This window comes from Symphodus melops (assembly GCF_947650265.1).
Source record: "Symphodus melops genome assembly, chromosome: 5".
NCBI lineage: Eukaryota > Metazoa > Chordata > Actinopteri > Labriformes > Labridae > Symphodus > Symphodus melops.
Genome location: NC_136695.1, coordinates 23,280,625 through 23,306,040, shown reverse-complemented (window position 1 = coordinate 23,306,040; position 25,416 = coordinate 23,280,625). Strand labels below are relative to the sequence as shown.

The following is a 25,416-nucleotide window of genomic DNA, read 5'->3' as shown; positions in this document are numbered from 1 at the left end:
GTTGAAGGTTGTGACTCAGATTGCATCAGACTTTTATTTTAGTTTAAAGGAGGTGTATGTGCAACATATGTTTCTACCTTCACTCTTCTTCTTCTAAGATATTTTAAAGTGAACATTCATAGATCACATAAGGATCTGTTGACCACAAAAGAGAGCTTACGAAAGGAACCTTAAAAAAAAAAAACCCTGCCGCTCACATCTTAAGGTTACAATGGAAATAGCTTACCTCCGTTTCTCACAGGAAATCGAAAATAAGGTGGCAACAAGCAGCCACAGAGGAGAGAAGTTACAAGAAATAGATGAGCTCAGGGACATGTGACTTGTGGCACTCTAAACACTGCACCGTGCTAGCTAGTGAGAACCCTTACAAAGTGTATTGTTCATCATCTGCATGACAGGTAGACATTTAACTACAACAGTGTCAACTGGGATGAGTCATTTGATGTTTTTTTGGTGGAAACTGCAATAAGGTTAGAGTTTGTATTGATAGCAGGTTTGTTACTCATTAAAGAGGCTGCTGTAGAGCAGCTTGAATCTATTTCACTAAACACATAAGCTCTAACTGGTTCAGGAAATTATGCTTCAATTTGATGCTCAAACCTAATATAACAGGCCACGCAATTAAACGGACATGTTGAAGCTGTTGCTGTCAACCAGCAAATCTTACTTCCATCCATCATGTTTTATTGGCTGTAGATAAACATCAACACTCAACATTCTAGTTGACTCATAAACGGCAAAATAAAAAAAGACGTTGACTGAGAAGAGGAGTCTTTTCTTGTTTCAAAAACATTTGTGGAAATATACACTTTCTGTCAGTTCACATTACGCGTGTTGTTGTGATTGTCTTGGCTTAAACCTTGCATATGAGCAGGCCATAACATGTAAAGCAGCTTATTGGTGGTGTGATGAAACCGAGTTGTTATCTACTTTAACTCCTCTTCTTCTTTCCATTTTTTCAAACAACACTCTTCTTCTTCTAGTTGATTTCCCTTACGGACAAAGTGTGGTACTGTTCTCTCTAACCCGCTGAACAAACACGTCTTCAGATGACAGTAAACATAAAGCAGTCACTTCCCCCACTGTCTCGCTCACTGTCACCTGACTGATGACATCACTGCCTGTTTGTGTCATGCCGTTTCCTACAGTCCACGCACACGTTGTAATAATGAAGTCAGAAAGTCAAAAGGGCTGTGGGACTTACTGAAGGGGATTTCTCTCAATACACTCAGGTTATACTGAGACAGCAACACATTTATTGTGCAATAGTGGATTCTACAGAGTCTTTACTGCCTCAAGCTAGTATTCAGTAAAAAGAAAAGGGAAACAGTTTTTATATGCTCTCAGCAGTTAAGTCATAAACTATGTTGGACTGTTAAATGACATTCACAAACGTAAGAGCCTTTAACCCTTTATAGGGCACTCATTGAAATACTTTGAAATTCAAAAATTCATGCCTCAAGAGTATTGATGGGGGACAAAACAGAACTTTATTTCTGTTAAAACTTTTTAATAAGAATAAGAAAAAAAATTTCATTTAAAAAAATAAACATTGACAAAGTTACCATATTTGTTTCAAATGCCACAATAGCAGGATCAGTGACGCAGGGTGATCTCTTCTGATTGGCTGAGTGAGGAACACACGCTTCTCGACCTTACTGAGGTGCAGAAACTCATATGTAATGCGTACGGAAATTACCAAAAATAGTCACATGCCTGATAAAGGGTTGAGACACTGATGGATACGCTTCATGATCGTGTTAGCTGAAAACAGCCTAATGACACAAAGATTGCTCTGCACAAAGTAATGTAATACATTGATTACAATATTAAGAAAACGACAAATATAGATATCTACCAGTGAATAAAAAACCTAAAAAATATTTTGGGAGACAGGCTACAGTTGTGCAATAGTGGCTCCACATTACAGTGAATGTCACCATGACGTGACGCGGAAACTGTCATACTGAAAAGCAAACTGAGGAAGTTCTTTTAAAAAAATAAATATTTTCCCATCATTAGACGAAGTGTGGTCCTCCTCCTCTTGAAATCATGACATGACTCTCCTCAAGGGGTGAAGCATCGTTCATGTGTCCTCTGAGTAACACGAGGGGACTTTGTCCTTTTGTCAACAATGAGTTGACTGAACCTGCTCATCAACGCTCATCATCTGTTTCTGCTCTTCAACTTCAACATGACTCTGGTCACACGGGGCCTCCTCGCCCACACCCAGCTCCCACACAGAGCCGTCATGTTGAACTGAATCACATCTCAGCATGGTCAGCGCTCGCCTTCTGAACTTTCCACACAGCCCGAGGTAGAGCAGAGGCCTGAGGCAGGCGTGAACGCAGCCCAGAGCTTTTGTTACCATAAGAGCTGTTTGCGGGGAATCTTCGGCGTTTCCGGTGCTGCTTCTGATCATGTCCACAATGAGTGTGATGTTGTACGGCGTCCAGCAAAGAAAGAAGACGCCCAACAGGGGCAGGATGACCCTGGTGAAGGTCCTCTGTGTCTTTAGGACTTTAGAGCTTCGCTGAAGCTGCAGCAGAATAAATGAGCAGCAGATGATGAGGGCGGTTGTAGGCAGCAGGAAGCCCAATGTGAGGTGGAAAAGGCGGGACACCAGCTGCCAGTCTGTTACTGATCGAGAGTAGACGTGAACACACAGCGTTTTATCTTGTAAGTAATCTTTTTTAGCCACCATGAAAGTCCAGTCAGGAATGGGAAGAATCAGAGCGATGAGCCAGACCAACAGGCAGCTGATGTGGACCAACCTGGGCCTCTTCTGGGAGTACAGCTGGATGCCGTGGATGATGGACAGGTAGCGATCCAGAGTGATGCACACGAGCAGAAGGATCCCGCAGTAGAAGTTGGTCTAGAAAAAGCAAAGGAAAACTTAAATTCTATACTGCAGCCATTTGTATGACTTAACTTTAGCCTTCCTTACTCTGACCCCCTCCTTCCTAAAATGCTTTAAGTCTGGAGAAATATTGATGTCAAAGGGGGAATTTTTGCTCAATAACTGCAGGAAGTACAACAACCCCTCCCTGCCAAGAGTGCAGATTACACAGAGCCTGCTACCAAAAAAGAATCCACCCAAACGACTTGTTCTTACAGCCTCAATAAAAAGATCACCATTCTGCACATCACTCAGTACTTACATTAAAAACTGCTCCACTGAACTTGCAGAGAAAACTCCCAAAGCACCATCCAGGCCGGTGAGTGGCTTGTGTAGCCAGGAGGGGAAGTGTCAGCAGCAGCAGGACGTCTGCGACACTCAGGTGGAGGATGAAGGTGTCTGAAAGACTCCAGGATCGCCTCTTTAGAGCCAGAACACTGAGGAGGAGTCCATTCCCGAAAAGACCGACGACAAAAGCCAACGAGTAGAGAACCGAGACGAACACCGCTGTACCACCAACTGGCTCCAATGGCTCTTCGTAATCATTATAGTCATAGGTGGTGTTGTGGAGAAATAATCCACCGAGCTCCACATCCATGCTTATCTGTATAAACAAAGTAGTCAGACTGTCAGAAAAAAAAGGAATCCAAAAATGCTGCAAATTAATCAACCTCCTTCTTTCTCTCTGTGTAGATTCAGTCAGCTCTGTGAGAGTGAAGCCTGGAAAGTCCAGCAGAGCATTTAAAAACACCCTCACAACTCACATGGTGCGATGTCACTGTATTAAGCAAGAGGGGGTAGGTTTAAACGGAAAACCCAATTCCCCTTGGTCATGCACTCTTAAATCCACTTCTTTTAACACAGTCTATTTGCTTGCATTTAGAGTATTCATTGCACTGTGGCTGTGATCTGGTGTTACTTTTATTGTGGGTGAAGCACATGATCTCATGCAAACACGCCACGAAACCAAAAGTGCTGGTGCGAGTTTATACGAAGCCAGAAATATCAAATGATCGTGAACATGATTAGAACGATGGGCGGAAACAGAAACAGAAAGGAATGACTTGGTTGTTTGTGCTGCAATATTGATTAGACATGTAATAACATGTTTACATGGGTAACGCTTATAGTTCTTCCATTAAAAGTCAACGTACAGCTAAAATATATATATATAATATATCTGGACAAACAAATCGAAATTTGAAAGCTTTACACCAATATTATGGTATTTATCTTACCGTAAAGACAACAGCTGCTGGTTTACAGGACACAAATCTTCAAAAGCACCGCAACCTGCACGCGCTCCTTCCCCCTGGGATGAAGAGTCGTTTGGAGGAGAAAACCGCCGTCCAGTGTTTACGAGGGAGGACGGGCGAGCTCCGGCAGCTGTCGTTACCCCGTCAAAGAGCCGAAAGAATGCACAAAAACTTAGCCTACAGTATGAATGTGAAAACGCTTCAGACACCATGACACTTTGATATAAAAGTAAATATTATGCTGGGTTTAGGGTGAATCCACTAAACAAAAAATGTCAACGAATAGGAAGGGAAACTACAAATTAGCTGACGCCGAGAAAGGCTTAATTTGTTATCGAAGTTTTTCAACGTGCACGCACATAAGTTATCTTTAAAGCCGTTTACTTACACGGAGGGGACTTACATGAACTTTAATTACATCCCCACTTGATTGTTTTTCTTCGTCAAATGTCACCTTCCTTACACATTGCCACTTCTGACAAATCTTACTGCCAATACTTCCAAGCCATCTGCGCAATCGAGACTGCCGTTTAATTGTTTTTCAAAATAAAACTCAAGGTTAAATTCACAACTTTATATCAAATACATTTTTGAATAAAGAGTGGCTGAAAATAAACACCGTTGTTTTGTCTCCAATGAAAAGCACATGACGTGGAAAAAACAATCGTACAGTTAGGATGAACTAGGCATTCAGTTTTGAAACAGATCTTTTATTCTGAAGGTTAAATTATCCAACTTCCATGTCCCCGCTTTCTTTGTTTGACTTTACGCAACTTTGTATCGACATGCAGAGCTGGACACAAAGCAGTCGCACAAAGCGCCACAAAGCACAGGGAAGCACTTCCCGCCAGATGGCGCTGTTTTAAGTTTTCCACACTGAATGACTTGGCCAAAAAGAGGGTGGTTTGAGCATATAGGCCTCTACATATCTAAATTGATTACATTTAATTGCTTGTAACTTCTGCCGCTGGGTAACAGCCTTTGACACTTTTTGAGGCAGTTTTAAGCCAGCAGGATTAGGTTTTTTGTTTAAAACAGAATATGTATGAAAGACAAACCAACAAAGAGGTGAGACGTAGGCCAATACCCTATCCACATGGGGGCGCCAAATCGACAAAAAAAACCCGAAAAGGTCCTGGAAGAAATTTAAACAAGCAGGTTGTCATAATAGAAAACAACTTTTTGGGGGTCCGTTTTTAAATGACGAGAGAGGGAATAAAAGGGGGAATTGCAGGTTTTAGTTATTGATGTGGGCATTTCCATCATGTGCTACTTATTTCTCTGCTTCATTAAGCCTACATTTGAAAATATCCAAAGCAAATAAACAATTTGCTGATCATGCATTGACATAATCTAAGTTATCTAAAAGTTTAAGAAACGAATAAAAAAAATACTGCACCTAATGTTACTCTAAAGGACCCATGAACATGATAACGTTTAACTTTGAAATGCATGTGCTCACAAATGCCAATGTTTTTTAGACACTGGTAATGGAGTATTGTTTACTAAAACACACCATACATTGCAGCAACTCTTTGAGAACTGTTTTTTTTCCTCCTCTGTCTTAGCAGCTGCATTTCGTTGAATAAAAGTAAAACTTCCAGAGAATGTGTGATACATATTGTAACAAGACATTTGTTTTATTTCTCAAAATATTTATTATAAAAATCTTTGCACAAAAAAAAGTTGGATTTTTACATTTACATAACATTCAAAATGATTCACTGTTTTGTTCTACTTTACAGCATACAGCGAGGATTATGAAAAAAAGAAACAGAAAAATGAGAATTTTAACATTTACAGCTTTCAAAATATAAAACCATTCCCACTGTTTTAAAAGCTGAATCTTATTTGTGATTCTTCAAAGCCATATTTGCTTGGAATCTAAGAAGAAAAATGTCCTGAATGTAAGGAAGTAACACAGATGAGACAAACTTCTTAAACCACAGTCTCCACCTGAACTGCTGAGCAAGCTCTTCTCAGAGTATGACGAAATCCAGATGTTTCACAAGAATTGACTTTTGCAAAACAAACACGACCAGGATGTTTTTTGCGAGAAAGTTACATGACAGAATCAACATGTTGGACATAGCTTTTATGTTGTAATTATCCACCCTTTACAGAGAAATTTACAGTAATCCTGAAAAGACAAGTAACAATCAACAAAACAACGTGTGCTAATCTGAACTAAACCCAAAACAAGATGGTAGAGCAGCAGGTAAAGAAATATATGACAGACAGAAACATTTCCCCCATAGAATACATTTAAGTGAACCTTCTTTACACCCACATATCTCCCCTTACATGCCTCTTTCTATAGTCTTTCTGAATAGTTTCACACCATGACAGAGAAGGAGGTGATTTCGCTTTCAGCAGAACTGAATGATCCAGAGGGTCTTCTCTTCCTCCTCTCCCTCCATCCCTCCTTCCCCAGCCAGCCTCTCTGTCCCAGCAACCCTTTACACATTCTTGCCAGTTCTTTTCTAAATTTCACCCCCACAAAACCATACAGCAGCGGGTTCAGGGCGCAGTGGGACAGCCCCAGACTCTCAGTGATCAGAGTCCCAGTGTCCACCACATGGCCAAAATGGCAACCTCCAGACACAAAACCCAGCCTGTGTAGACTGTCGACCAGTTGGAAGCAGTTGTAGGGTGCCCAGCAGATGACAAAAACAGACACTAAGGAGATGATGAGGCGTAGGGATTTGCGTTTTTGCCTGCGGTTGGCATTACAGAGAGACCTAAAGATGCGAATGTAGCAGTACAGCATGACCAAAAGAGGGACCCCAAAACCCAGAATCACACTAACCATCTGCAGTCCCACCTGCCACTGTGTCGAGTTCTCTAAGAACAACACCCGGCACAGCTTCATCTTCTGTTCACCTACAGTTTTTACTTCATCCACCTGTTTGAAGATAATGTCTACTGCGCCCAGGCCCAGGCAGCACACCCATATGAGAGCACACGCAACCTGGGCATGAAAGGTGTTCCTCTTCCAGCCAGAACTGACAGCGTGAACGATGGCCAGGTATCGGTCGAAGCTGATGCATGCGAGGAAGAGGATACCACTGTAGCGGTTCAGGGTGAAGAGGGCGCCAGAGATCTTGCAGGCAGCCTCACCAAACACCCACTGGTGAGCCCACTGCACTGCAAACAGTGGCAGGGTGAAGGCCAGCAGGAGGTCAGAGATGGCCAGGTGAAGGAGGAAGGTGTCAGTCAAAGAAAAGGCACAGGACCCTCGGCTCTGAGAGTTACGGTAGCGGCGGATCACACACAGCACAAGGATGTTGCCCAGGAAAGCCAGAAGAAACACCAGGCAGTAAATGACAGGAGAGTAACTCTGTGCAAAGCTGTAGATGTCTTCCTGCAAGCAAGGGACTGCACGACTCCTGTGAGAATCAGGGGGCGAGGTGAAGTTGTCATAATACTCAAAAACCTGCTGACAAAAGAGAAAAAAAAGCTCTGTAAATTATTAAAAAAACACTTGTTTTATGTAAGAAAAATAACTTTTAAGCAGTTCACAAATCTTATAAAATGGAAATAAGCAATAACAATTTCTGGGATTTTCTGAACTGTATGCCACAAGATTATTTAAAAGGAAACTGCTTTTCTTTAACTGAAAGATATTATTTCAACCTGCAAGCCATAGGATCAAGGAAATTCTGTGTCAGGATTTTATTTTTTATGTATGTGCTAGTCAACCTCGGTGAAAGTCTGTGCTGCAGAAAGAAATCCTCATGTTTTACAGAAAAAAAAGACAGAAGTCACAGCAAGGATCAAATAAATATCTACTCACCCAGTAATCCTCTGTGGTTGGTGTGACTTCATCCATATTTGTTGTAAACCAGAAGGCAACAGAACACCTGAAACCCTCCAACAGTGAAGAGAGCACGTTAAGAATCAGCTCTAACGTCCTTTTTCTTTTTACAAGCTGTCTTTACCTCATTCCAGATGAGGGAGGATTAGAAAGAAGAAGTAACATTTCAGGAACTGAATCCTTGCAGATTTAGACAGATGCGAACAGGACTGTGGTAAAGGAATGGATGACTGTCGGGGGAAAATGTGATATATATTTTTAAAAACATGGCAATAGACGGCTGTGACGTTTAGACAGACAATGCATGACTGAAGTACAATTTATGGAAAATATTTGATTGTATACCTTCCCCCTCACAGACAGCAGATGCCCAAAACATGTCTTTAGTCTGTAAAAGTGTCTACTGGATGATAATGTCAAAAGTGAACACAATTTTGTTTGTTTATTTTCCAGATTTTTTACAAACCAATCCTGGACAGAAAAGGAAGAAGTGAAAGTGCTCTGTAAGCAGGAATTGTAGTCCGCACTATGTGTTTTTTTATTTTACTTACTTTGGAGTATAAACATTTCACCCAGATTGTGCTGTGATAAGGAAGTGAAGAAAAATTTATGATCTTTGCAAATTTTCAAAAGCTGAGAAGTAAAAAATCAGGACGAAACATTAAATCTAAATGTTGGCTATATTTTTAAATCCTGCATCTTGCAAAGTTTTGAAGTAGAGTTGAATAAATTCACATGAAGAGGAGGGCATGGCCTTACCTAACTTTGGAGATCTTGTAAAGGAGACCTGACCTAAACCAGAAAGGCACATATGCGTGTGTGTGTGTGTGTATGTATATGTGTGTGTGTGTGTGTGTGTGTGTGTGTGTATACACTGCATCTTATCTGAGATGCTCCTCAACTAAGAAGAACAGGAAATGAAGTTATCTGTGTGGTTAATAACAGATGCACTATGCATGAAAATTAAATACATTAAGATCTCTTTATCTGATGATCTGAAAATAGCTTAAACCAACCTAAATGATCTTGTGAAGGTAATCTGTACTTCTTAAATGTCTGATACGAACACATTACAACTCAGTACTTTGCGGCTGAAGACATGAGGAACACCTTCAGTGATGAAAATATAAGACTATCTGTTAGTGAGTGTATCACTATATCACTGCTTAACAGTTAAAGTGCAGTGATGAGTCATAGAGCTCTTTTTTTTACTACACAGACTAGAACATAGAAAAATAGAGAAGAGTACAATCCCCATGGTGTTGCTTTATGCCTTTAAAAAAAGGTGTGAGGAACTGATGCTTATGTTTCACTTTGACTGGAGGGTCTTCTGGTAAATGCTGTTATTGAGCAATATCACAGATGTCTTACGTCAAGTCAGTCACCACATAAAGAAGAACACTGCAGTACTCACCACAGGGGCATGTTATTAAAGCTATAGCTAAATTAAAACACAATGAACACAAACCCCACAACTCAAATAACAAGTCACCAGAAGAACAAAAGCACAACATAAACACTTTGGACTATAACTAACTATGAATTACATTGATCTCCAAGATATATGTCACACTTTTTAATCCCTGATCTTGTTGATTTTAACTGTTTTTGCTTTTAATATTTGTATTGTTCTTACGAATTATTCTCTATGTCATTGTATTTTAACTTTAAACTGCATGTATATTTGAACTTTCTGTTTTATTACTTTTGTGTTCTAACACGTAGAAGTTCCAGCTTCCGAGGATTTTAATAAATAAAAGATGATGATGATACATTACATGTTTTCTGGTGAGCACATGCAGGGGCAGAAAGGGTACGATTTATTATTGGTCTTCTAACTTCTCCAAACTGCCTGTTTGATTGAAAAATACATGTGATTTTTGAGGTATTTTTTTTTAAGGAAATGTTTGATATTAGTTTGGTTCAAATAAAGTTAAGCAAACCTCAGGAGGAGAAAGAGGGCAGTGTGAAATGTTTCTTTGCTCATAATTTTATTTGTTTTGAAGTTCTGCAGATTCAATCTAAGAGATGTTTCGAAAGTTATATCTTGCTCAGAAACATAAAAGTTTAAAAAGTGTGAAAACAATCTCTATTTTCAGGCCCTCCCTCAAGACATTTAGAACAGTGATTATAGATTGAGTCAGCACAAAGCATAACAGTGATCTTATCTGTCTGAATCTAGGTTTCATTTATGTCCTTATTCATGGAGTTTATAGACTCCACTGTGTGCAAAAAACAAAGAAAGAAAATGATTTATATCCAATATCTTTTTCTGCTTTAGACGGCTATAATTATAACATGAATGCATACTGTGAATATGTATGCATACTGGAAACAATGTCAATCTGGAGTCCCAGCTGATAAAGCTAGTTCTGACTCAGATGTTTTTGGTCGTATGTGTATAATTATAATTTTTGATTCCTAAGCTAAAGGGGAAACAAAGGTCAACCATAGATGAACAGGTGATAACAAGGTGTTATATTCCATGTTTCCTCACCACAGCAAACATGGGCTGAGAACTGTTTGTTCGTAGAGTTGAATGAACATCCTGACCAACCATGCAAACCCAAATATGTATCAATGTCAAACCGTGTGGCAGCACAAGACAAATCCTTTCCGATGTGGACGTAGCTCTTATTTTCACATTTACAGAGCTGAGCCCACAGTGTGCAAACCACCCTAAAAGGTAAGGTTACTCAAATGCAAACATGTACGACAATCATGCTTTGTTCTTCATTTACAGTGTGCAGATACCAACCCTGTGTAAAAGATCTGCTTTGCCCCAAAACTAAACATTCAGGCTGTGTTTTACAAGTTGTTTGCTCCTGCCTGATTGGGCTTCAGTGTATGAATGAGATCTAGCCAGCTATAAGAGCTGTGTATGTTCCCTTGCTCATCTGTTTGTGGAAGAAGCCAGCGACCTGAGCCCTTTTCAGGAGTCCAACAGGAACGTCAGGAGGTGATGAAGAAATGTTTCAACACAGTGTGTCCAGCACTGCTACATAGAGATCTTCAGGCCTTTTTAAAATATGTTTTCTGCTATGACTTTGCTCTTCTTTTTCATATTTCTTTTCTACTAATTGCAGAAATGGCATTTCAGTCCAATGTGATCAGCTCGCAGCCTCAGGTCACTGTCACGCAGTACAGTGTGTCCTCTGGATCATCAGACTGGAGTTCTAATGTTTGCGACTGCTGTGAGGACTGTGGCATCTGTAAGTGTGATACGTGCACTCCTGGGATCAAAAGCTTACTGACACTGTGAAATGAACTGCGATGTGACAACATGTCTCTCCTCCAGGTCTTTGTGCATCCTTCCTCCCGTGTATTCTGGCCTGTCAGGTCGCTCAAGACCACGGGGACAGTTGCTGCCTGGCTTTTCTTCCTGGGGCCATGATCGCTCTCAGAACAAGCCTCCGCAGCAAATACCACATTGAAGTAAGCATTCTAAAGTTTTTAGATCATGTAAAAATCACACATCCCTAATGAACTGTCCATGTGTTTCTTGCAGGGCTCGGTGTGTGATGACTGGGTGGTCATGGCCTGCCTGCCTCTGTGTGGACTCTGTCAGATGGCACGGGAGCAGAAGGCGAGGGGGTTAAAATAAAAGATGCTTAATCTCATTGAAAATGTCAAACATGGAAATGTATAAATGCCATTGAGCATAATTTGTCATGTAAGAGCCTGATAATTGGACTGAAAGGCCATTTTGGTTTTATGTATTATTCTATGTTAGCATTTAACATATACAAATACAGAATTATATATATATATATATATATATATATATATATATATATATATACACACACACACACACACACACACACACACACAAACACACATACATACATACATATCTGCAAAACTACATGTGAGAAAATACAGCAATAATTCAAAATACATATACAATATATAGTGTTTTCATGTTCTATTTTGTAAAAGCAGTCTTCATACATGATAACATGATAAATGTGCTTAATAAATAAAGGGACTTGACTTAAACTCATGACCTATCATTTTGTGACTGTAGCTTTTTGCACACTGTCCGTAGCAGGCAGTTACACATGACAGAAAAAGAACATCTGCACCCAGCTTCCTCTTTCTAAATGTATTGTGTATCTAAGATGTCCACACTTCAGCATGCTCTCTGAGGAGAAAAGGTCATCTTCACTTGAAGAGGTAAGGCTGTTGTAGCAGAGAATTGTTATTGAATAACATACTCACATATTTTGAGGTTAGTGCAGGTTTTTTTTTTGTCAATTGAGAGTTAAAGGTGGTGTGAAAGATATACGGCAAGAAATCCATTTACTCGCATGTGTTTTTTTTCCTTATATGACTATCATGTTTTAGAATCATAGCCCTTTATAAAGGAAAGTGAATGGGACATATACACATTTTCAGAAAATAACTATGACAGAAAATTGTTCATGGATTAGGTCAGAAGTTTGCATCTCTCCTTAAGCTGCTTTTACTCACTTTGAGATTCTTTCCAAAAATATAAAGTGTGTTAAAAATATAATTTTTTGTAATTTATTCTGTAGTCCTTCCGTACTTTAATTTAATTTGATGTTAACCGTTGTCTGGCTTGTTTTTAGGATATACGTCATTGGTTAAAATTCTGTAAAAAAATATCAGGAAGAAGAGAGTGGAGGGAAATGAGATCTGAAAATCCCAAGAGGAAGCCAGTAAGCCTTTATAAAGTTAGTCACAAAAGCCATTCCTGTTTTTGATGTTCGATGTCAATTTAACTTCATCAGTTCATACATCAGACTTCATTTTTCGGGAAAAAGCCACACCCATGTATTTGATAGACATTTAAATTAAAACTAAGTTCAGTCACTTCCCAGACGTACGTTCTCTTTTGCATATACAGTATGTGCTGTTAAAATATGCCCAATATAAAAATGCCATGAGCCAGTCTTCATAGAGAATAGGTTACATTGTTGTTTCACATTTCACACTTCAATCAGAGCTTAATATTTCACATGTAAAACTGAAAATATCAACAATCTAATTATTGCTGGGACACGTACTCAAACTATTATTTACCCTTCTTCATATCGCAGGTTTCGTAAAAAGGTATGAAATATAGTCTGACATGACCATCATCAAATAGGCTAAATACCTTAGGATTATGTTAGCACTTCTCTGTCACAATTGTTCTGCTACAAAAGTAGGAAGCCTCAAACTTTCTATTTGAACATGTGATCTATTAAGACCCATTTTCTGTCCACAGATTCCTGATCCACCTTTCAAGTTATCAACAGAATAACATTCAAACAGACCATACTGTTCAAGACCCTGGTAAAAGATATATAAAGGTCTGTCACTCTGGACTTCTACATACAGCATGGAGCGACTTACTTATCAGCTGTTGTCAATTGCAGTTTTTCTTGCTGCTTTTGATCTCATCCGTTGTTACAGCTTTAGAAACTGTATCGAAGACCAGCATTCTTATGGAAAAAGTTACAAATGCATCCATCGAAACGACAAAAACTTGTCGTCCTATGTTGGTGATCTGCCATCGTCTTCCATCAACCTCACCATCAGTGCAACTCCTCTGTGGCAAATTCCTGACAAGAGCTTTGTCAATCTGACAAACCTTCAGAACCTCGGACTGGATCAGAATAATTTGAGCATTATAAATCAGTTTGCATTCCAAAACTTAAATCTTCTCAAGACTCTCAACTTGTCATTTAACGTCATAACAGAGCTCAACCCTTCTGTGTTTCAGGACCTACACAATCTCACCGTTCTCTCACTGACAAATAATAAATTAAAGCAGCTCCCAGAGGGCATTTTCTCCACTCTTGGCAATCTAGCAACTTTAATCATACGGCAAAACTTTGTGACAAATTTCTCCACGATTGCAGCGTCGGTGTCAAATCTAACACGTCTGAAGAGTTTAGATCTTTGCTACAACAATTTAACCTCTCTTAACCACTCAAATGTGTCCCTGCCCGAATCCCTCACTACGTTATATTTATGTAGAAATAATCTGTCTACATTAGGGTGTGAACATTCATTTTTGGGATTTATCCAGCTGTTAGATCTTTCATATAATCCTTGGCTTTCTACGATGGCTTTTCACGGAATGAATTTGAGTCATATAAACTATCTGCGTTTGCGTTCAACAAATGTCAAGGTGGTGGAGTTTTTAAACATCAGCAACATCAATGCTCGTCATGTTGATTTCTCTGGCACCCATCTGAAAAACGACAAATTGCTGATAGAGCTCTGCAAGTTGTTAAAGAGAAAGGTGAAATGGATTCAAAATATGAATCTAGAAAGTAATGGGATTGAGAATCTAACAAAAAACACTCTAAACTCTTGCCCAAATATCACAAGAGCATTGGATCTATCGCGGAACGAACTAAAAAGCACGAGTTGTCTCAACTTTCTCAAAAGACACACACGTTTAAAAGTGTTCACTGCAGAGTATAACCGTTTAACTTCCCTCCCGTCCTGTAATTCAAAAAATATGGTTATTTTCAAAAATGTGGAAAAGATTAGTTATCGTTACAACCGCATCCTATCAGTCAACTCTCATGCCTTCAATAACACACCAAATCTTAAGACGCTACAACTGAACATAAATAAAATTGCATATCTCAATATTACGGCTTTCAAAGGGCTAAAGCACCTTGAGATACTTCGTTTGGACAATAATCTCTTGACTGAGTTGTTTGAAGACTCATTTGCGGATCAGATCAATCTGAAAACCCTTAATCTACGTAACAATCGTATCGCTGCTATTTTTAACAAGACCTTCCATAGTCTCAAGAATCTCACTATACTCGACCTCGGAGGTAATAAGATCACTCATTTTGCGTCATCAGGCCTTGTTGGATTGAAGAGTTTGTCCAAATTCTATCTAGATGGAAACAACCTTAAAAAAATCGACACTTCCCTCTGTCGTGTATTTCAAGACACACTAACAGTGCTAGATTTACAAAGTAATCAGATTCGCTTCCTCAAAGCACATACGAGTTCACCATTTATGAATCTAACAAAACTCAAGGATTTGAAACTGGACGGGCAGCGGCCTTATGGTCTCACAATTATACCCCGGAGATTTTTCCATGGTCTCAACTCACTGAAATCTTTGTATCTCACCAACAATAAAATCTTTCAGCTCCCCCCTGATGTCTTCGATGATCTGAGAAGTTTAGAGTTCCTCACATTGGATAACTGCTGTGTCGGGGTGACACAGCTACAGCCAGGAGTCTTTAAAAATCTAAAGAATTTGACTAAATTGATTGTAGAAAATATGGTCATTCAAAACTTTTCAATAGAGGTTTTTGGGGACCTGACACAGCTGCAGACGCTTCAGCTAAACCGAAATGGAATGAAAAACATTCCTGTTGATGCACTAGAAAGTTTACCTAACCTCCGATACCTTGACATGAGAACCACTCCTTTAACCTGTACCTGCACAAACAGCTTGTTGCAAAACTGGACAATGAATAACACAAATGTTCAGGTTGTCTATCTCTACAACATGCCGTGCCCAATCAATCCAAGAAAACGTTTCTACAACTTTGACACTAAAGTTTGTTACATAGATCTCGGAGAGTACCTGTTCTTAAGCACAGCCATTTTGGTCTTTCTATTCACATTCACACCATTACTCTATGTTAAACTTTACTGGAAAATGAAGTACAGCTACTACGTGTTCAGATCCTGGTTCAGGGAGCAGTGGCACAGAATCAGAGACGAGGAGGAAAATTGCAAATATGACGCATTTATTTCCTATAATTCTTCTGATGAACAATGGGTCATGGACCAGTTGCTGCCTAACTTGGAGGGAAATGGATCATCTTTTAAACTTTGCCTACATCACAGGGACTTTGAGCTGGGCCGGGACATTGTGGACAATATAGTCAAAGCTGTATATGGCAGCCGCAAGACTATTTGTGTGGTGAGCAGGAATTTCCTCAGCAGTGAGTGGTGTTCTCTAGAAATCCAATTAGCCAGCTACCGACTCTTCGACGAACACCGGGATGTTCTCCTACTTCTGTTCCTGGAGCCAATCTCTGAGAGGCAGCTGTCCTCCTACCACCGCATGAGGAAAATCATGCTGAAGAAGACTTATCTACAATGGCCAAGCTCAAACTGCACTGACCCAACACAGGCCCAAGAGCTGTTTTGGAATCAGCTTCGTAGGGCGATAAGAACAGGAAGCAGAGTCGAAACGGATGAAGATGTAAAGAGTAGGGGTGGTGTTAATCCGCAAAGCAAAGACACAGAAGGTTTTGAGACTCACATTTCAGATGAAAACTGTTATTTGCTACCTTAAAAATATTGTTTAATCTGTAGTTGTTCAAACAACCCTCTCCGTGTATTAATTCAAATAATTGACGAGTTTCTGTTGAAAGGAGAGGTCATAAAACATGGCGCCAATGTGTAGTTCTTTGTAATGTGAGGCACATAACGTACTTTATTCAAGAATTGTTTATGTTACACAAGTGTAAAAATGTGTTTTCTTGCATTGAAATGAAGCCAACATACACAACAAAAATAACCACCAAATCAGCAGAGTCCTGGCTAAAAATCTCATTCTGTGGTAATTTCCCATTATGGTGCCTGTGTTAACAAACATACAGTATGTGATTTATATTTTTGAATATTAAAATGCTACAATGATGTAAATGATACATAATTGTGCTTTTTCCAATCTCACCATAAATGGGACAACAGAATAATAATAATGATAACAATAGCTTACTTTTATGAAGACATCTTTTGCTATTACATTTACTGTGTCAAATATAGGCACACAATAAATATCTAAGCTGGCTGTGAACAAAAAGTCTTGATAGTATGAATCAAGAGACCATTGTTTTTAAGACATCCAAACAAAATGTTCACAGATATATGTCCCTGTGAAGCTTCACCATACATTAGTACAGTCTCATAGGTGGAAATGACCAGTGCTCGGGGCTCCGGAGAGAGGAATGAGAAGTGGCTGTGTCTCTTTCCAGCATGTGAGATGGGGGGTATTGATTCATGTCAGTGTGGTGGGACCTATGGGGTGTGTGAGTTGTATGTAGACTGAACTGACTGTAGGGCTGGAAGCTGTGGCTCTGCTCAGGATGGAGTACTTGGGAGGAGAAGGACGCGGGGAGAGAGTATTGCTTAGTTTCAAGTCTGTCTTTCTCTTGAGGAAAGTAAATAGGCTTAGCTGAATTTCTTTCGAGTAGCTGTGCTTGGTAGGATGAGAATTTTGAGGTGTTGTTTACCCTGTATTCAGGTCCATCTCGAGCCCTGGTTTGGTTCATCAAGCTGTTGTCAAAGAAGTGAAACGATAAAGCCTCTTTGCTCTTTGGCTTGGTGAAACTGTCTCTATAGAGGGGAGATACTGATTTTTTTCCTTCCCAACATGAGGCAGGAGAGGAAGCAAATAAATAATCTCTGATTCCAGAGGGCTTACAGTTGATGACAAATTCAGGTGAGCGAGGAGATTGGAGGATATTGTCCAGAAGACTGGCAGAAGTCTTCTCAGGCCCTCTAAACCAATCAGCCTTCTAAATAAAAACAGATTATTTCACACTAATGTAACATTCATTTACTTGGTGATTAAAAAATGAAAGACAACAGCTTTGACCCATGTGAAATAGCTGTGGCAGGGTGTATTTCTGGTCTTACCTGTTTCAGGTTTTGTTGGATTTGTGTTGGAGTTGACTTTAAGTTACAATGGACACTTCCCTTTTCTTTGAAAGCTTTGGTTTTCAGGATGTTGAAAAAAGGCTTACTGGCTTGAAGCTCTGGTGTAAAGGCATCTGAAAATAAGGAAACGTGAAATAAAACCTGCCCTCAAACACTCATAGTAGCTTACTACTGTTATTTTAAAAACAGGACTTTTACTCTGTGTGCTGACGTGAAGCCATGCTGTTGTGGATTACTCATCGAACTCATGTGAAATTCTACTTTCAAACAGGATCAGGATTTCTGAAGTCTACAAATATAGTCTTGTGCTTTTATTTCTGTGAAGAAGTGTTCGTCCTTGGTTTGAGGGAACTCCTCCTTGTGTGTTTTAAATACAACACAGGTAACTGGTGCAGTCCTTCTGTGCAATGATTTAATCTGTATACACTGCAGGTAAACAGAGACTCCTAAAAAAAATCCCAACTTTAAAAACTTTGGTATACATTTTTGCAGAAATAGTAAAGATCTTAATTATGTAATGTTCGTAAATATATCAAAAGTCCCATATCAGGCCATTTTCGGGGTTCCCATTTGAACACAACGTGTGCTGTGCCCTCTTGGCCAGGTCAAGAGATCTCAATCTCAATGGGTCAATAACCTGGTTAAGTATAGATTAAATTTTATGTGCCACTTCACATGTTTTCAAAGGGGGGGGGGGCTAGGGACCGAGCGTTTCATGCGGCTATGGCTACTGCTAACAGGAGGAGGTAGGAGAAGCTGTGTTTTCGTGGACTTTGAATTTTTGCAAAATAGATGTATACCGAAACAAGAACACGACACCTGGAAAACACATTAAAGAGCATATAAAACCAGAAAAGGCAAATTATTAGAAAGATACAGACACATTTACATATCACCTAAACACAATAATAGATAAACAAACAAAAAAAAAAATATTGAACCAATGAGAATACATTGATTGATGGTAATCCGAGGGTTTTCGGGGAAATTGGTGTCTACCTGTATTCTGGAGCTCATCTTCATCTGTCATGGTCAGCCCTTGATCCTGGACTTCCTTGGTATGATCAGATCCAAAGCTGAGACATCGCTGAAGTCTGAAGAGGTTCTCCTGAAGCTGAAGTCCGTGCCTCTCCTGCAGAGCTTTCAGCAGCACTTCCCTGCTCTCTGCCACCAGGTTTCTTTTTTTCAAAAGTGGGAACTGCACACGGCAACACAAGCTTGCTGCCACTGCAGAGACAGACTCAGACACAGAGCTGGGATCTGGTTTGCTTTGTTGTGAGTCCAAGCTGTCTGCAGTGTGGGAGCTGGAGAGCGTAAGTGGGCTTCGGCTAAAACCAGCGTGTTGTTTTCTGTGGAAAACAAACTCCTGGTTCTTCAGGGTTTGATCCAGTGTAGAAATAATATGTGCCTTCACCTTCTTGTTTAATTTTGTCACATTTTCTCTGCATTCAGAGGGAGTCAGCTGTGGCTCAACGCCCTTTTCTGTCATGACAGAGTTGGTCTTCTGCCCAGGAGTAAAATCTGATCCCTGATTTTCTTTCTCCTGAATATTATTATGGACCTTCATAGTAGGATCTACTTCCCTTTCTACTGTCATAACTTCATCAGGCTCAGCATCCAACACATCATTATTGGAGTGTGGAGTAAGATTGTGCGATGTTGATGATGGGCGTGAAGTAGAATTATGTTCAAATACTCGCTGTCCACTTTTCTCCATTTTCCTCTCCTTACTTAATAGGCGTTCAATGTCGATAGACTTCACCTCATGGTTGAACAGTCCATGATGTCCTATCAGGCGACTGTCTGTGATGATACTGGGCTCCTGTGCAGCCGGAACAACATTTGGAAAAGCTGCTTCTCGTCTAGAGGAACAATGACAGCTACTATGACAGCAGCGGTCATGAAAAGATGTAATGTCTTTACTGCTTTGCAGACGACAGTGAAGGTGGTGTGACTTCGACTTCTGGGCTTGTTTCCCACCATCTTTCATTTTGCTTCTTTCCTTACGGCTCTTCAAGCGCTTTATTCTGTGCTGCCCATCACTCTTACTTTTATGGTTTACAGATGTGTCACCTGCAGTGGATCCATTCCCCAAGCAACAGCTTTTAGCAGTTGTTCTTGACTGTTTGTTGAAAAAATTTGAGAGCCTATCTTTGTCTGATGAAGAGCGGCCACACATGTGGCTCATATTGCATCTAATCTGGAAAAAGATAAATGTAATCAGTCATTTGCTACAGGAAGCTACGACACCACAAACATGATGCATGCATCAAAAGTATTTCTCAGAAGTTCATATTTCATTTGAACATGGTGAATTAATGCATGTTAATAAAAAGTCTTGGATTTGAATAGTTAAGCATGAACAAACATTCAGATTGGATTATATTCACAGAAAACCTCAACTGAAAATACCAACATTTTACATTTGATGTCTTAAAGCTGTGGGAAATCCCTCTAACTAATGTAATGTATGCACATTATAAACTGTTTCAAAATTTCAAAGGGCTTCATGCCTGATAATAAAACTTATTGACAAAATAATATTTGGTACATTTGACTAAGAGGTCAACAAACATCTGAATCCAAAACAGCATGACATTTTCTTCAAATTTCTGATGCAGGCCACCAGAGAATGCGACCTTTCGTACCTGTAAATTAAAAACACAGTTATGAACTACAAACTTGGTCTTTTCCGTTCGCCTATTCTAAAATTAAGAAACACTTTCTTAAAGCAGAATGACTAAGCAGAGAAAAAGCTGCAGCTTGGTCACTATGTTGAAACTGTTTGTTAGAAACTCCTTCAAAGTTGCTTATTCAGACAGTCATTCAGTCTTACTCAAATGTATGTGTATTTACAATACCTTTTTAACGTTTTGTCTATATGAAACTAATTTGTATCAACATTTTAATTTTAACTACTGTTTTTATCTCAACTTGTATTAGCCTCTTAAAATGTGTATATGGTTTTCATTATTATCTTGTCAAATGTCGAAATGCTTTTTTGTACCTGTGTAAAGCCTTTAAATTGGTGTCTGAAGGTGCTATATAAATAAACTTACCTACCTACTAAATTTACATTTTAATAATTATTATTATTATCTAAACACTCAGTCTCTCTCTATTTAAAAAAAATCATCACACTTTAAAATTAATGATGGTTGGAAAGGAAAAGGAGTAAAATGGTTTAACATTACAGTCACTTCTTTAACAGACTTTAGCTATTATTAATACATCAAAGCAACAGCGCCCTCTATGGTTACAACAAATTTACTGATCTTTCTAGCTTTTAATCATCAAGCTCGTTGCTCTGCAAACAGGTGGTGACATAATAGATAAATATAAACAATATCTATGGGTGATATAATCACTAACATGTGCATTTCAATGATGCACGGGGCACACGTGTTTGAAGCTTCAGAAAATCACTCACAGCGCCTTGTAAAATGTTGTTTTCCTTACTTTAAATGCATTGCCATGTGAGATAAACGGCAGCTTTACCGAGAAACATTTTATGCGAACTTAAAATAATCCCTTTTCAGAGCCACTTACCGAAATTCAGCCCGCAGTAGCTTTAATGAGTTTATAAATCTGTGGTTGCTCAGCAACATGCTGCAGCCGCGCGCAGCAGCAACTCCCACGAACACCAGCGAGGAGGGCAAAACCATTATCCCTGACGAGGGGTAACAGCAGTGTCATCTTTTAAATTCATACTCACGGTAATAATACTTTTAATGCCCTGACTTTACGTGAAATATTAAAAGACCAAGCTGTGAGTATGTAGTTATAAACAAGTGTATTAAGAGATTAAGATAACTGAAAACGTAAATGTTGTAACCCATAGACGACAATGGTACTTCCAATTTACGTTGGAATGAACATTTACTTCCTCAAACTCAATTCGGAGATGGCGATATTTTGATATTTTGTTTGCCTGTGTTTAGGAATTTCTATAAATCCAACTGTCATTAGATGCTCTGCCTTTTCCTTTTTGCACAATACAGGCTGGCATTAACGATAATAATCTGCGCTACTTATTAGGCTACACTACTTCAGGAGAATCTATCTTGTGTTAAGAAGTAGGCTAGCTACTGCGGCTAATTCTCCTAGCCTTGATATAGCTATCAATCACAGCGTCAGGGTCCTAATTAACCGGCTCGTTTCCTTTGAAATAACAAAAAAACCTTTAAATACAACTCGACTGCTTTTGCTAACACAGTTAAAGACAAGTCATGAGTGCAGAAGAGCCTAACCCCGCCGCCACACCCACTCCTTGTGAAGACACCCAGGGAGATGGACGATGGATGTCTTTGGTGTGTAAAATAACAATGAAATACAATAATTACGTTGATTTTCAGATTGTCCCAGCTTGGATGTAAATGTTTACTTAGGTTATAGTTAAGACTTGTTTGTATTGTATTTTCTGTGAGGCCTCTCAGTAAATGAGACATGATTTGTTACTTTTCATCTATGATGATAATATGCAATAACATGAATATCTCTGTGTAGGTCCCTCAGTCATCCAGCTCAAGGGGAAGTCAAAGCTTGATCCAAAGTCAACTGGACTGGTTAAAGACCTTAAAGACATTTCTTCAGATATAAACTATGTTGTGGACGGAGCTAGAAGTGGTTTAGAACTAAGGAAGTCTTTTGGAAGATCTTCAACCAGTCAAGTTGACTTTGGATCAAGCTTTGAATTCACTGAAATGTATATTATATTACCATATCAAAACTAATACGTTCATTTCAATAACGTGTAAAAAGGACATATTTTTGTACAATAATGCCTACATTTCTGATGTAGTTTCAAATATATATTTGTTTAAATCTTGCGTGTGTCATCGTGATTTAATGTCTATAATGTTGCATTTTGTAGGAAGCTAAATATCGTTAAAAAATATCAAAGACTGTTTTTCTTTCTCTTTGTAGCACAATCGCTTTGTGTCTGACAGCAAAGACAAAGAACCTGAAGTTCTGTTTGTTGGAGACTCTCTTGTTCAGCTCCTGCACCAGTCAGCGGTAAACAATTGAAAAAACACTTTTTAAACTTCTGGTTATGTCTTTTAGTGTTTGATAGGCCTGTGTTGTTTTCTTGTATGCCTACAGTTTCAATTGACTTTCTTTCTTGTTGTTCTTTGCCTGCAGATATGGCGAGAGCTGTTCTCTCCTCTCCATGCCCTCAATTTTGGGCTGGGAGGTGATGCAACACAACATGTGCTGTGGAGACTGAGCAACGGTGAACTGGATAATATCAGCCCAAAGGTTCATTTCACTTCTGAAAGCAGAGAACATTACCATACTTGTTCTGCTCAACAGTAGACCCATTGTTCTTAAATGTTGTAGTTAAATCAAATTCCAGGTCTATCAATAACTCAAGTTCAATGACAGATTCCTTTGTTTTTTGCTGTGCTGTAGGTTGTCGTGCTTTGGGTGGGCACTAACAATCATGGTAACACTGCAGAACAGATCTGTGGAGGCATTATGGCTATTATCCAAGTCATCAAGAACAAGCTTCCTCATGCCCAGACTCTTGTACTGGTAGGTTTTCTTTCTCATACATTCCCTAAAGTAGATTTTTATCTGCTCACCTGCATGTTCGTTAAACTTGACAAATGAAGTTCCTACAAAAATCAAACTGCACACAGTGATGTCACCCCATTTGGTTTTGTTTTAGCTTTTGGGATTAGGTCGACGATAGACTTTGGTAAATAGCAGAAGTTCACTAATTGGACTTGCTCATGAAAATGATTTAGAATTGTTAATTATAGTAAGATGTGCTACTTGGCCGCTTTTTGTTTTGGAGGGGACGGAGATGGAAGTTTATTTGAGTAATGTGTATGTTTGGTTCAGTCAGTTTCAAATATCGGAAGATATTTCCGCACACTGACTCATAACAGTGAAATCACCTCGTCTCTTTCCAGGGTATACTGCCCAGAGGCAAGATGCCAAACCCTCTGCGGGACCGAAACGCCAAGGTGAATAAGCTGGTTCAGGAAGCCGTATCATCCCTCCACCATGCCTCTTTCTTAAATGTGGACCCAGGGTTCGTCCACTCCGATGGTAGCATCTCCCATCAGGATATGTACGATTACCTTCACCTGACCCCTGGAGGCTACCAGGCTGTGTGCAAACCCCTGCACACCCGTCTCACGTCCATGCTAGATAAGCCTGCAGAGAACTGAGCCGGCAGGTTACAAACTTACACTACAGCAGTGGTCCTCATCCCTGGTTCCAAAGAGCATCACACTCAGCTTTGTATGCCTTGAATGATGGAGGGAATCAATTATTAAGGTCTTAGAGCTGCACATATAATCTTCCTCATGACCAGGGTTGGTGACCACTGTTAAAGTTAATGGGACCATAAAGTCTTTTGTGTTAATGAAACAGTTAAAGTTTAATTTTTCTGTGCTATTGAGAGACAAAGTCTTACCCAAATTCCCAGTAGGCATCTGTTTCACTTTATTTGTGTTCTTGAAGTGTTTTTTCCATGGAGGGATTATTTAATTTCTCTGCTCCAATTTACAAATAATGAAAATAATGGCAGAAGCCCTTATTGTGTATGCACTTCAGATGCCCTTTAATTATGAATAAAGCTTGTGAAAAGATGCAGCAACTTTTTCCTCGAATACAGATATGCAAAATGTGATTTGCTGCAGCTGATTGAGAAGCTTTATTTGTAACCTTTTTCTCCAAATCTCATCAGCTTTAGCTCTCATGAGACTCTCACAGCCTTATTTATCCTGGAATATGATGTAATGCACTGTCCCCCTGGGGCTACTGGAACAGGAAGTATTTGGAAAATGGTGTGAGACTTTGTCTTTATTTGCCTTTATTTGCCAGCAAAAAAATATAACATGCAAAAACTGCCCTTGCCCGAAAGATGCTGTAATTTGTCATATTGATTTGTCGTTCACTGTTACATTTATTTGGTAAAAGCTTTGTTTACTTTTTGTGGTGTCTAATGTCTTTTGTAGATGTTGATCTGAAAGACCAAATGTTTTTGATTGACCGTTTCTGTCTTATTTTATCATGTCACATGCTGTCCTATATTATTTTCCTTATTGCTTTATCTATTGTAGCAGCAGAACCTGAAGTGACAGACTGTTTTGTTACACACTTAAATGTATTTTAGTAGGATTGTGAAGTTGTGTTGATATATCTTAAGATTGCTTCTGCTTCAAATCTGATATCCTCTGCAACATAATGGCCCATCAGAGCATGGAAAAAGGCTTCACACTAAAATGATTCTTGGGTAAGGTTTGTGCTACGGAATGTGACTCCTGCTTCAGAATGAGTGATTGTATAAGTGGTGGAAGAATGCATTAAACATAAAAAAAAAAAGATGGTTTCAGTGCCTGTGATTGATTTGACGCATCTGTGTGGTGATGCTAATCAAAAGACATTGATTTTCACTGATGCAGTGTCTTACAGGCGCCTTACACTTCATGTTACCCATACAAAGAATTTGTAAACAAGATATTCATTACCTTTTCTTGACTGGTTGACTAAAAGTCTCAGGCATGGTTGTGTGCATTGTTGAAACTTGAGGATAGTGAACAGGTCCCACCTTGCACTTTCTTCCAGCCTTGCCACATAGTGTTCAGCTAAGGGTTATGAGTTATAAGGATAATTGTGACAGTAAGTATTGTCCATTGCAATAGTGTTGACGAGGCTAATGTTTAGGATTTTGAGCCGAAAAGTTCATAGTTTTTAATATACACCACACTCAAGCATGAGCATACAGTATGTATCACTTTGATGATCATTTTTCCACAAAC

At 39.3% G+C, this 25,416-nt stretch overlaps 6 protein-coding genes across 14 annotated transcripts; 3 read left to right on the top strand and 3 right to left on the bottom strand.

Moving 5' to 3' along the window:
- Nucleotides 1–1,527: 1,527 nt before the first annotated feature.
- LOC306823572 (C-X-C chemokine receptor type 3-like) lies at nt 1,528–4,697 on the bottom strand. 2 transcript variants are annotated; one of them, XM_079343175.1, is made up of 4 exons: nt 4,559–4,697; nt 4,138–4,285; nt 3,162–3,503; nt 1,528–2,875 (listed from the first exon to the last, which is right to left on the bottom strand). In XM_079343175.1, the coding sequence occupies exons 3-4, from the start codon at nt 3,495–3,497 to the stop codon at nt 2,129–2,131; spliced, it is 1,083 nt and encodes a 360-aa protein (XP_079199301.1). In that variant the 5' UTR covers nt 3,498–3,503; nt 4,138–4,285; nt 4,559–4,697; the 3' UTR covers nt 1,528–2,128. The 2 variants fall into 2 exon arrangements, with proteins under 2 accessions (XP_079199301.1, XP_079199300.1); XM_079343174.1 differs by having other exon boundaries at nt 4,544–4,690.
- Nucleotides 4,698–5,772: 1,075 nt separating this feature from the next.
- On the bottom strand, nt 5,773–8,912 carry cxcr3.2 (chemokine (C-X-C motif) receptor 3, tandem duplicate 2). Of its 4 annotated transcripts, none has more exons than XM_079344131.1 (3): nt 8,097–8,912; nt 7,952–8,018; nt 5,773–7,594 (listed from the first exon to the last, which is right to left on the bottom strand). In XM_079344131.1, exons 1-3 carry the CDS (start codon nt 8,135–8,137, stop codon nt 6,491–6,493), a joined length of 1,212 nt encoding a protein of 403 aa, XP_079200257.1. In that variant the 5' UTR covers nt 8,138–8,912; the 3' UTR covers nt 5,773–6,490. The 4 variants fall into 4 exon arrangements, with proteins under 4 accessions (XP_079200257.1, XP_079200258.1, XP_079200259.1 ...); XM_079344132.1 differs by having other exon boundaries at nt 5,773–7,591; XM_079344133.1 differs by having other exon boundaries at nt 7,952–8,912.
- Nucleotides 8,913–11,031: 2,119 nt separating this feature from the next.
- cnfn (cornifelin) lies at nt 11,032–11,741 on the top strand. The gene is made up of 3 exons (XM_079344130.1): nt 11,032–11,184; nt 11,271–11,407; nt 11,481–11,741. Exons 1-3 carry the CDS (start codon nt 11,061–11,063, stop codon nt 11,574–11,576), a joined length of 357 nt encoding a protein of 118 aa, XP_079200256.1. The 5' UTR covers nt 11,032–11,060; the 3' UTR covers nt 11,577–11,741.
- A 59-nt stretch (nt 11,742–11,800) lies between these two features.
- On the top strand, nt 11,801–16,282 carry tlr21 (toll-like receptor 21). Its single transcript, XM_079342853.1, has 2 exons — nt 11,801–12,151; nt 13,209–16,282. Exon 2 carries the CDS (start codon nt 13,323–13,325, stop codon nt 16,269–16,271), a length of 2,949 nt encoding a protein of 982 aa, XP_079198979.1. The 5' UTR covers nt 11,801–12,151; nt 13,209–13,322; the 3' UTR covers nt 16,272–16,282.
- Nucleotides 16,283–16,384: 102 nt separating this feature from the next.
- prr19 (proline rich 19) lies at nt 16,385–21,280 on the bottom strand. 2 transcript variants are annotated; one of them, XM_079342854.1, is made up of 4 exons: nt 21,191–21,280; nt 18,641–19,841; nt 17,621–17,754; nt 16,385–17,499 (listed from the first exon to the last, which is right to left on the bottom strand). In XM_079342854.1, exons 2-4 carry the CDS (start codon nt 19,827–19,829, stop codon nt 16,876–16,878), a joined length of 1,947 nt encoding a protein of 648 aa, XP_079198980.1. In that variant the 5' UTR covers nt 19,830–19,841; nt 21,191–21,280; the 3' UTR covers nt 16,385–16,875. The 2 variants fall into 2 exon arrangements, with proteins under 2 accessions (XP_079198980.1, XP_079198981.1); XM_079342855.1 differs by having other exon boundaries at nt 16,385–17,496.
- On the top strand, nt 21,228–24,902 carry pafah1b3 (platelet-activating factor acetylhydrolase, isoform Ib, gamma subunit). Of its 4 annotated transcripts, none has more exons than XM_079342859.1 (6): nt 21,228–21,296; nt 21,858–21,951; nt 22,568–22,657; nt 22,784–22,900; nt 23,054–23,176; nt 23,560–24,902. In XM_079342859.1, the coding sequence occupies exons 2-6, from the start codon at nt 21,871–21,873 to the stop codon at nt 23,818–23,820; spliced, it is 672 nt and encodes a 223-aa protein (XP_079198985.1). In that variant the 5' UTR covers nt 21,228–21,296; nt 21,858–21,870; the 3' UTR covers nt 23,821–24,902. The 4 variants fall into 4 exon arrangements, with proteins under 4 accessions (XP_079198985.1, XP_079198984.1, XP_079198983.1 ...); XM_079342858.1 differs by having other exon boundaries at nt 21,268–21,357; XM_079342857.1 differs by lacking the exon at nt 21,228–21,296 and adding an exon at nt 21,326–21,410.
- The last annotated feature ends 514 nt before the right edge of the window (nt 24,903–25,416 follow it).

Coding starts and splice junctions, on each gene's coding strand:
- LOC306823572 (XM_079343175.1), bottom strand. CDS start 3,497: ATGGATGTGGAGCTCGGTGGATTATTTCTCCACAACACCACCTATGAC. Junction 2,876..3,161: donor TCAGTGGAGCAGTTTTTAAT/GTAAGTACTGAG, acceptor TGCTTTTTCTAG/ACCAACTTCTACTGCGGGAT.
- cxcr3.2 (XM_079344131.1), bottom strand. CDS start 8,137: ATGTTACTTCTTCTTTCTAATCCTCCCTCATCTGGAATGAG. Junction 8,019..8,096: donor CCTCCCTCATCTGGAATGAG/GTAAAGACAGCT, acceptor GGAGGGTTTCAG/GTGTTCTGTTGCCTTCTGGT. Junction 7,595..7,951: donor CAACCACAGAGGATTACTGG/GTGAGTAGATAT, acceptor CTCTTTTGTCAG/CAGGTTTTTGAGTATTATGA.
- cnfn (XM_079344130.1), top strand. CDS start 11,061: ATGGCATTTCAGTCCAATGTGATCAGCTCGCAGCCTCAGGTCACTGTC. Junction 11,185..11,270: donor CTGTGAGGACTGTGGCATCT/GTAAGTGTGATA, acceptor TCTCTCCTCCAG/GTCTTTGTGCATCCTTCCTC. Junction 11,408..11,480: donor GCAGCAAATACCACATTGAA/GTAAGCATTCTA, acceptor TGTTTCTTGCAG/GGCTCGGTGTGTGATGACTG.
- tlr21 (XM_079342853.1), top strand. CDS start 13,323: ATGGAGCGACTTACTTATCAGCTGTTGTCAATTGCAGTTTTTCTTGCT.
- prr19 (XM_079342854.1), bottom strand. CDS start 19,829: ATGAGCCACATGTGTGGCCGCTCTTCATCAGACAAAGATAGGCTCTCA. Junction 17,755..18,640: donor AGATGAGCTCCAGAATACAG/GTAGACACCAAT, acceptor CCTTATTTTCAG/ATGCCTTTACACCAGAGCTT. Junction 17,500..17,620: donor TCCAACAAAACCTGAAACAG/GTAAGACCAGAA, acceptor GTTTTTATTTAG/AAGGCTGATTGGTTTAGAGG.
- pafah1b3 (XM_079342859.1), top strand. CDS start 21,871: ATGAGTGCAGAAGAGCCTAACCCCGCCGCCACACCCACTCCTTGTGAA. Junction 22,901..23,053: donor TGGATAATATCAGCCCAAAG/GTTCATTTCACT, acceptor GCTGTGCTGTAG/GTTGTCGTGCTTTGGGTGGG. Junction 23,177..23,559: donor ATGCCCAGACTCTTGTACTG/GTAGGTTTTCTT, acceptor GTCTCTTTCCAG/GGTATACTGCCCAGAGGCAA.